The sequence below is a fragment of the Oryx dammah genome, unplaced genomic scaffold (assembly GCF_014754425.2).
Source record: "Oryx dammah isolate SB20612 unplaced genomic scaffold, SCBI_Odam_1.1 HiC_scaffold_16, whole genome shotgun sequence".
NCBI classification, from domain to species: Eukaryota; Metazoa; Chordata; class Mammalia; order Artiodactyla; family Bovidae; genus Oryx; species Oryx dammah.
Genome location: NW_024070200.1, coordinates 8,623,486 through 8,633,847, shown reverse-complemented (window position 1 = coordinate 8,633,847; position 10,362 = coordinate 8,623,486). Strand labels below are relative to the sequence as shown.

The following is a 10,362-nucleotide window of genomic DNA, read 5'->3' as shown; positions in this document are numbered from 1 at the left end:
TCCTCTTGATGGAAAAATATGCAGCCATTAAAAATTGGGGAAAGTTACACTACAGGAAAAAAAATCTTTTAAAACTCTTTGAAAATAATCGTATATATAATGGAAAAATGGAATAAAAAATATTCTACAGTTCATTTTCTTTTACATATATTCTCTGTTAACCTTAAGTATAGGGGAAATGCAACATGATGGTGTTCAAGCCAGCTGAAGAACTCTCCTTTCTAGCAAAAGCACAAGCTGTGCTGAGTTGATCCTGTTCCCAGGATCCTTGAAGAGGTAGTATGTTTGTGAAAAGAATACACACACCTCATTTCCCATGATAACGCTTCCCACCTCTCCTCCAGGTCCAGAATCAGTCTGTACACATCCCACACAGCTCAGCAGCAGTTACTGGAGTTCTGAGCCTTCATTCGCGTCTTTCATCACAACGCTGCACTGTTCTCTCCCCCAGTGTTCAAAAACCACAAAATAGGCAGTTTGATTGTTACAGGGAAACAGGATAGGAAAACACTGAGATTCTGATACGTGCCACTTTAACTTCAGAATTCTGCCTTCTTCCCCTTCATTTGTGTATGACATGTTCAACTGAAATTTGGACAGATTGTGGCACTTGCTCAGCAGCCCACCTGTGAGCAGGAAAGGAAGGTCAGAACCCAGGTCTTCTGACTCCATCAATCATCCCCATACAGTGTGTCAATAAAAGCATCCCCTGAACTTTGTGGTTGTGTGAAAGCTAATTTTGAAAGAGGAAAGGAACAGGGAATTACACTCAGTATCTTGTAATTATGTATATAATTGGATCACTGCTAGACACCTAAAACTAACAAGATTGTACAGTAAATCAACTATACTTGAAAACTAAAAAAATATATTTTTAAAGGAATAATAGTAAAAGATAACTGGCATAATAGAACTGATCAATAGAATCTCCTTTCCTAACCTACCAATATGCTATACAATTCTCTGGAAGCCATCCCCTTGTAACTATGGCCCTAGCTCATTTACCTGTTACCATAATGTAAACAGTAAGAATGAAACAAAAGTGAGTTATAGTAGCATGATCGGTTGAATAAAAGTACTTACCTGCTTAACAGCATTTCATTCGGGACAAACTGAAAATCCGGAAATGAGGCATCTAGTGAATTTTAGAATATTCCATCTAACAGGTCTTTATAAAAAATGAACAATATTTATTCCAAATTCTGTACTGGTCTTGCAAGAGTATTTTTACATTTAAATTGACAGCTAAAGAAAAAAAAATGTTGCTGTGAGCAAGCTGTTCCCAAATTGTTTGCAGAATTTCAAAGTGTTATCAAAACAACTAAGTTTCAATGAGACAAATGTATAAAAAGGAAAGGGAGTGGGGACAAAAAAAGGAATGAAAAGGCTCCCATTTGTGCAAGTGTGCTTTAGCATCACAGAAAAAAAACAATTTCACTTTTGGAGACCATTTCAGAAAATGCGTACATATATCTTATTTAATCCTGACAGCCCTGTTAGGTTGGTGGTTTCACCCCTGTTTTATAGTCACTTAACAGCTCCTGTGGAGAAGGCAATGGCACCCCACTCCAGTACTCTTGCCTGGAAAATCCCATGGATGGGGGAGCCTGGTGGGCTGCCGTTTATGAGGTCACACAGAGTTGGACACGACTTAAGCGACTTAGCAGCAGCAGCAACAGCTCATGTAAGGTTAAAAGTTTGGCTCCAGTCTCCCACAAATAAGTGCCGAGGTGGAAGTCGAAGCCAAGTCTCCCAAGTGTCCAGAACCCCCAGGCTGTCCAGCTCCCTGGCCATTTCCATTTTTTGGAGGCAATTAGTATTTTTTTTTTTTTTAGGTGAAAGTAAAGTGTTAGCCACTCAGTTGTGTCTGACTTTTTGTGCCCCAGTGGACTGTAGCCTGCCAGGCTCCTCTGTCCATGGAATTCTCCAGGCAAGACTGGGTAGCCATTCCCTTCTCCAGGGGATCTTCCCAACCCAGGGATCAAACTCGTGTCTCCTGCACTGCAGGCAGATTCTTTACCATCTGAGCCACCAAGGAAACATTAAAAAAAAAAAAATCCATGTATTAAATATTTACATTTAAGAAGTTAATATTTAAAGCACAAAAATATCTACTATTCTAAGATAACAGGCTATATATACAGTCCACCATGGCCTTTGTGGTTCTGTGTTAACATCTTTTAATTCGGCCGCAACCTCATGTCCAACCTGATTTGGAAAGGGCAGTCTACATTCTATCCCTTTGTGAAAGAGGGTGAATCCCAGCACAAACGGCCTCCAGCTACCCCCACCGCAGCCCCGGAACTGCTAAACCTCTAAAGCCCAGTGGACTACCACCACTGGCAAGAGCAGTGGGAACCACACTCGCTGTGGATCCTGAGTCCTGACCCTGAAACTCCATGGCAACAGCTCTCCTTTGCAATAGAGGATTAAGTCAAACCCTCCGGATCAGACCATCCTACAAAGGGCATGTTAATTCACTTCAACATTTCGGGGAAGGCCTAGGCTACGAGCTTTTTACCTTATCATCAGATTCATCAATATCTTTAGTGCTCCGGGTCTGGGGGACACTGGGACGTGTTTCCGGAGTTTCCGAATGAAAGAGAGGAAAGGGAAAAGAGGGCACGCACTGCCTGAGGGAACCGGCTGCAAGCTCTCGGGCGGGGACGCGGCGGGCCAGCCCTGCGCCCTAGGCTGGGAAAACCCTCAGGGCGCGGGAAATCGGAGGCCCCGCCCCGCGCCCTAGGCCCCGCCCCCGAAGGGCCGGTCCCACCCACCTCCTTGGCAACCAAAGGGACGCTTTCTCCTTAGCAACCAGCGCGACTCCCACCATGGCTGAAGAAGAGGAAAGTGCTGCCCATGCGGAGAAAGCTATCCGAATCCAGAGGGTGTTTATAAACCTGCTGGACTCATACAGCAGCAGAAACATCGGGAAGGTAAGCGGCGGTGGGTCAAAGCTGAATCCCAGCCCCCAGCTCCCCCAGTCCCGGCTCCAGGCCCCCAAACCCGGTTGCACCTTAGCCGCGGACTTTATCAGGGTCTCCCCTAAGGGACCCTCCATCGTCCGGGACACAGACAGTGCCCCGGCTCCCCAGTCTGCCCCCAGGCTAGACCAGCGCCCGACCTGGAAGACCAGGGTTTTGGAGATCGCCGGTCCAGTCCGGGTTTCTCCCTTGTTTAGGGGCGGAAACTGAAGCTCGGAAGGAGTTAGGGGCTTGCCGAAGACAAGCTGGGGGCTTAGCGAGCTGGGGGCTCAGGTCTCCGGCTTCTAACCAGGTTCTCTTTCCACTCCCGCCGAGGAGTCTCAAGCAGGAAAGTGACGGACAAATTTCAAAACTAAGTGCAGTAACAAAACGTCAAAAAGATAGGGGTTGTGTTTGTTGTTCAGTTGCTAAAGTGAAAGCGAACTCGCTCAGTCCCTTCCGACTCTTTGCGACCCCATGGACGGTAGCCCACCAGGCTCCGCGGTCCATGGGATTTTCCAGGCAAGAATACTGGAGTGGGCTACCATTTCCTTCTCCAGGAGATCTTCCCAACCCAGGGATTGAACCCGGGTCTCCTGCATTGCAGACAGACTCTTTACCGTCTGAGCCACTAGGGAAAAGTCATGTCCAATTTTTTGTGACCCCATGGACTGTATAGTCCGCCAGGCTCCTCTGTCCATGGGATTTCCCTGGCAAGAATACTCGAGTAGGTTGCCATTTCCTTCTACAGGGAATCTTCCCAAACCAGGGATGGAACTTACCTCTCCTGCATTGGCAGGCGGATGCTTTACCACTGAGCCACCAGAGAAGCCCGTAGTAGGAAATTATTTGTGTCTTTCAAAAAGATAGATACAAATATAGAGAAGATGTGTATATGTGTATGTGTGTGTGTGTGTGTGTGTGTGTGTGCGCGTGTGTGCTCAGTGGTGGCCAGCTCTCCATGGACTGTGGCCCGCCAGCCTCCTCTGTCCATGGAATTTCCCAGGCAAGAATACTGGAGTGGGTTGCCATTTCCTATTGGAGCAGATCTTCCCAATTCAGGGATCAGACTCCGGTCTCCAGCAATTGGCAGGCACAATCTTTACCACTGTGCTACCTAGGAAGCCCAAAGAAGATAAATAGATGATAGATAGATAGATAATCTACATCCAGAAAACGTCTCAAAGGATACACAAGACATTGAACTATTATCACTTATTATCATTTAACTATTATCACATTTAACTATTATCATTCTGGAGGATGGGATTCATTTGTTCATGACCTCCTATTAAATGGCATTCACAGTTAATAAGACCCAACAAAGTTTTTGAAAAAAAAAAAAAAGTTTTTGCCCTTGAGGTTCCTGCCTCTCTGGAAGGAGGTAGACAAAAAATAATTTTTAACATAAACAAGATATTTCAATCTCTACTAAGTACTCTGCAGGAAAGAGAATAGAAAATGTGGACTTGGGGAGGAGAGAGTGGCTGCTTTAAATAGAGTTGCATGAAGGGCACTCTTGAGAGGTGACATTTAATCTGACCTGTACAGAATGAAGGTCCAGCCTGAGGAACTAGCTCCCAGAGGGCACAGCAAAGGTTGCAGAGGACAGAGTGGCAAGGGTGTAGTGAATCAGGGGTTCCAAGGACAGCAGTCACCGTGTCTGGGACCCATGGGACTTTCGGGCCCATAAAAATGTTTTAATTTCTCTTAAATTTGGAAGGAAGCAAATTTAAAATTTAGCAACAAAGATTGTGTGTCATTATAGAAATACAGCCACAAATATAATTTTTATTAATAATTATTTTATGGAGGAAAGTCAGAAGGTGGCCCTGTTCAGCAACTAAACAGTGCCTCACACAAAGCCAGTGCTTCATCAGTGTTTGTTTTGTAAATTCACAAAGTGTGTGTGCTTAGTCACTTCCAACTTTTCTGTGACCCTTTGGCCTATACCTGTCAGGCTCCTCTGTCCATGGGATTTTTCAGGCAAGAATACTAGAGTGGGTTGCCGTTTCCTCCTCCAGGGGATCTTCCCCTCCCAAGGATCAAACCAGGGTCTCCTGTGTCTCCTGCAATGCTGGCAGATCCTTTACCCACTGAGTCTCAGGGAAGCTCAGTGAAGCAAGTGAAAGTCACTCGGTCGTGTCCGACTCTTTGCAACCCCATGGACTATACAGTCCATTGAATTCTCCAGACCAGAATACTGGAGTGGTTGGCCTTTCCCTTCTCCAGGGGATCTTCCCAACCCAGGGATTGAACCCAGGTCTCCCTCATTGCAGGGGGATTCTTTACTAGCTGAGCCACAGGGAAGCCCCAGTGAAGCAAAGTCAAGCATAAAGACTAAGACCTTGCGGGGCTTTTGTCAGGAATTTAGTTTATGTTCTAAATACAATGATAGCCACTGGAGTACTTAAAAACAGAGGTGACGTGATTGAAATTAGGAGGGAGGGAGGGTAAAAGGAGTAACCTTTTACTTTACCCCACTTTGATCACTGATTATTTTTTACAACAGCATATTTTTATAATAAAACTTTTAGTTTGTAGAGATTTTTTCAAAAGCTGATCAATAACAGAATTTTCTGGTTATTCCTAAACAAACCAGGACTTGACTTTCTCAAATTACAAGGAATTGCGTTGTCTGTACTAAGCAACATGGGAGTAGAAATATAAAGCATTAAAAACAAACAAACAAACATGGAAACCATGTCTCCTAACCTCAGTTGGGCAATGCCTCCCAGCCCCTTCTCCAGTCTGGAAAGGGGCCGGGTGGCAACCGTGCAGCTTTGAATATCATATCAGAAGATCTGGCATCACCCCTCCCTCCCCATGCAATCTTGGGCAAATTGCTTACTGCTGGGCCTCAGTCTCCTTGTCTGTGAAATGGGATAATAAAATTGAAGATGTATGTTTGAGAGGTAAACAAAAATATATACGTCATATTTAGGAAAAATATATTCCAATAAGAGATTGAACCTGACATCTTGCCTACTAACTTGGACTGTTTTTGTTTTGTTTAATCAAAATAAGTGGGGAAGGACTTTTTGTTTATTTGGTTTTGTAATGTTTTTACTCCCAAGAAGTGATATCTTCATGATTATTTATGTATGTTTAATCTAAGAATTATATGTCTAATATATAAATTAAAACTAGTTTTATTTATATATGAAACTCATGAACATTGCATAAACCACTCACAAAGAGAGCTTTGTAAACACAAGAAAAGAAACCTTCTATTTCATTATTCATAGCCACTGGCCACATGCGGCTGTTGCATGTTTACACATGTCTAGTCTAAATGGATCTGTGCTGTAAGAGTAAAATACACATCAAATTTCAAACACTTACTGTGGGAAATAAAGAATATATAATATCTCAGTAAACCTAACAGAAGCAGAAGATATTAAGAAGAGGTGGCAAGAATACACACAAGAACTGTACAAAAAAGATCTTCACGACCCAGATAATCATGATGGTGTGATCACTAATCTAGAGCCAGACATTCTGGAATGTGAAGTCAAGTGGGCCTTAGAAAGCATCACTACAACCAAAGCTAGGGGAGGTGATGGAATTCCAGTTGAGCTGTTTCAAATCCTGAAAGATAATGCTGTGAAAGTGCTGCACTCAATATGCCAACAAATTTGGAAAACTCAGCAGTGGCCACAGGACTGGAAAAGGTCAGTTTTCATTCCAATTCCAAAGAAAGGCAATGCCAAAGAATGCTCAAACTACCGCACAATTGCACTCATCTCACATGCTAGTAAAGTAATGCTTGAAATTCTCCAAGCCAGGCTTCAGCACTACGTGAACCGTGAACTCCCTGATGTTCAAGCTGGTTTTAGAAAAGGCAGAGGAACCCGAGATCAAATTGCCAACATCCGCTGGATCATGGAAAAATCAAGAGAGTTCCAGAAAAACATCTATTTCTGCTTTATTGACTATGCCAAAGCCTTTGACTGTGTGGATCACAATAAACTGTGGAAAATTCTGAGAGAGATAGGTCTGGTAAGACCACCTGACCTGCCTCTTGAGAAATCTGTATGCAGGTCAGGAAGCAACAGTTAGAACTGGACATGGAACAACAGACTGGTTCCAAATAGGAAAAGGAGTACGTCAAGGCTGTATATTGTCACCCTGCTTATTTAACGTCTATGCAGAGTATCTCATGAGAAATGCTGGACTGGAAGTAGCACAAGCTGGAATCAAGATTGCCGGGAGAAATATCAATAACCTCAGATATGCAGATGACACCACCCTTATGGCAGAAAGTGAAGAGGAGCTAAAAAGCCTCTTGATGAAAGTGAAAGAGGAGAGCGAAAAAGTTGGCTTAAATCTCTTCATGGGAAATAGATGGGGAAACAGTGGAAACAGTGTCAGACTTCATTTTGGGGGGCTCCAAAATCACTGCAGATGGTGACTGCAGCCATGAAATTAAAAGACACTTACTCCTTGGAAGAAAAGTTATGACCAACCTAGATAGTATATTCAAAAACAGAGACATTACTTTGCCAACTAAGGTCCGTCTAGTCAAGGCAATGGTTTTTCCTGTGGTCATGTATGGATGTGAGAGTTGGACTGTGAAGAAGGCTGAGCGCCGAAGAATTGATGCTTTTGAACTGTGGTGTTGGAGAAGACTCTTGAGAGTCCCTTGGACTGCAAGGAGATCCAACCAGTCCATTCTGAAGGAGATCAGCCCTGGGATTTCTTTGGAAGGAATGATGCTAAAGCTGAAACTCCAGTACTTTGGCCACCTCATGTGAAGAGTTGACTCATTGGAAAAGACTCTGATGCTGGAAGTGGTTGGGGGCAGGAGGAGAAGGGGACGACAGAGGATGAGATGGCTGGATGGCATTACTGACTCGATGGACGTGAGTCTGAGTGAACTCCGGGAGTTGGTGATGGACAGGGAGGCCTGGCGTGCTGCGATTCAGGGGGTTGAAAAGAGTCGGACACAACTGAGTGGCTGAAATGAACTGAACTGAATGTTTATATTGGTATGTTAAACTGATAATAATTTGGATACCTTGGGTTAAAACATACCTAAATTCTTTTAAAATTTAAGCATTACCTACATTCACCTGTTTCTTTTTATTTTTATTAATGTGGCTACTAGCAAATTTGAGTTCCCTAAGCAGATCACATCACATGTCTACATTTCTGTTAGACAAAATCATCATGGTGAATTTAGCCCAGCTCTGCCTTTTGCTAGTGCAGGATAATATCCTTAATGAGGGACTTTCCTGGTGGTCCAGTGGTTAAGACTCTGTGCTCCCAATGAAGGTTCCCTGGATTTTATCCCTGGTCAGGGAACTAGATCCTTCATGCTGCAACTGAAGATCCTAACCCAGTCAAATAAAATTTTTAAAAAATTTAAATACGTCCTTAATGAGCTCTTAAGGAACTCTGAGCCTGAGTTCCCCGCCTATAAAATGGGGACTCATAATATAGTACCCATTTCACTGTATTCTTGTGGGAATTACACCAGTTTCGGTGAGATACCAGTGTCAAAAGCTCTAGCTTTGCACAAGTGGAACCACTATCAAGCCTTCAATAAAGGTCAGCTTTTAGAATCATCATTCATACTGGTTTCATTCTGAGCTGTTCTGAGTATTCAGGAAATTTCTCTTTGTTGCAGTTTCTTTCTAACTGTGTCGTCGGGGCTTCACTTGAAGAAATTACGGAGGAGGAAGAAGAGGATGATGAAAATAAATCAGCGATGCCAGAAGCCTCCATGGCCAAACTGAAGGAAGGCACGTTCCAGATCGTGGGCACACTTTCCAAGCTGGACGTCCCCCGACCCGAGTTTGCCGTGGAGACCTACTTTGTAAGTCCAGGGGGGCTGCTGAGAGGGGACAAAGGAAAGTACCACCCTCTGCTCAAATGCCCTGACAATGTGTTGCTTCTCATCCCCTCTCTCCTGCCAACGTGAGACTGTCGGAAAGGTGGGAGTAGGTCTCCGTGTGATGGAGGCTAACACCTCTCATCTCCCCACTTTAAAGGTTTGCCTGCAGGGACTTCCTGGAGGTCCAGTAATTAAGACTCTCTGAGCTTCCTCTGCGGGAGGCACAGCTTCCATTCCTGGGCTGGCAAGCAGCAGGGAGCACCCCCTTCCCCCACCCCCGCCCAAGAAAAAGCAGCAAAGAACTTAAATGATATAAATGAGACATTCTTAGAAGGTTAGAAGGTGTGGCTCTCACTTGAACTTTCAGACTCATAAAATTCTCTATCCTGTGTTTAAAATGCATTCTGCCCTGCCTCACCCTAACATGACTTTGGACCCTGGAGAGTGTTATTTGTGAAAGACACCTCCTTTGTAATAAGCCACTGGAGAGCAACACACCATTACATTGCTGTCTTATTGAGAAGTAGTGCTGCCTTCAAAAAACAGAGCCTATACAACCCTTATCCTGAGACATTTAAATACCTCCAGGAAGGGCAGCCCTCCCAGGCTAACCTCTCCCATCACCCTGCCTGCCATTCTCCAGATCCTAAGGGACAGCTTTGCACATTCTGAGCCCTGGAATAGCCTTCCCACTTCCCTCCCTATATATCTTTCATGCTTTAACCCAGAATGTTGTCTCCTCCAGGAAGCCCTTCATGATTCCCCACTCCTAGTTTAGATTCTGAGCTCTTTGCCTGTCCAGATCCTTTTATACTTTTTACACCCCATTGTTATTATGTGTCGATTGTGGATTACACTGACTGTCACTGTCTGTTCTGTGAAAGTGGACACAGCGCCCCATTTATTCTCATGTGTATCCGTGAATGGTGACGGACAGCACTGGCCCTTAATAAGTACTCATAACTGAATGAACGCGTCCCCTCCCACCAACTTTGGGAACTTCACCACTTACCTCTTTTTACCCTCTCTGGCTCTTTCCTTTTTTAACTTATTTATTTTTGGCCGTGGTGAGTCTTCCTTGCTGAGCACAGGCTTTCTCTAGTTGCAGCGAGTGGGGGGCTACGCTCTAGATGCTCAGGCTTCTCATTACAGTGGCTTCTGTTGCAGAGCACAGTCTCTAGGTGTGCAGGCTGAGTAGTTGCGACTCTTGGGCTGCAGAGTGCTGGCTCAGTAGCCACGAAGGCTTAGTTGCCCCGAGGCATGCGAGTTCTTCCTGGCCAGGGATCTAACCGGTGTCCCTTGCATTGCAAAGCAGAGTCTTAAGCCCTGGACCACCAGGGAAGCCCTCTTCTATGTCTTCACTTGCCACTGGCTTCTTTCTTTCTACCTCCACATATGCTGACATCTTCCCACTGGGAAACACACACACCCCTCCTGCCTCTTTCTCTGCCCCTGGCCCTGCCACCACTGAACTTGGGAGAGAGCTCAGCACCATCACAGGCCTCACTCCTGCACTCTCCAGCCCGCACCCCTTCACAGGAGATATCCTGGCCATTGTCA

The 10,362-nt window shown here is 44.7% G+C and overlaps 1 protein-coding gene across 2 annotated transcripts in view; it reads left to right on the top strand.

The window, feature by feature from the left end:
* The first annotated feature begins 2,804 nt into the window (after nucleotides 1-2,804).
* Nucleotides 2,805-10,362, top strand: part of AK7 (adenylate kinase 7) — a 72,404-nt gene continuing 64,846 nt past the window's right edge. Inside the window, exons 1-2 of one of the 2 annotated variants that reach the window (XM_040257080.1) lie at nucleotides 2,805-2,936; nucleotides 8,596-8,784. In XM_040257080.1, coding sequence (XP_040113014.1) covers nucleotides 2,832-2,936; nucleotides 8,596-8,784 — 294 coding nt within the window. In that variant the 5' untranslated portion in view covers nucleotides 2,805-2,831. The remainder of the gene's footprint in view (nucleotides 2,937-8,595; nucleotides 8,785-10,362) is intronic. The other variant, XM_040257081.1, reaches the window with a different exon arrangement.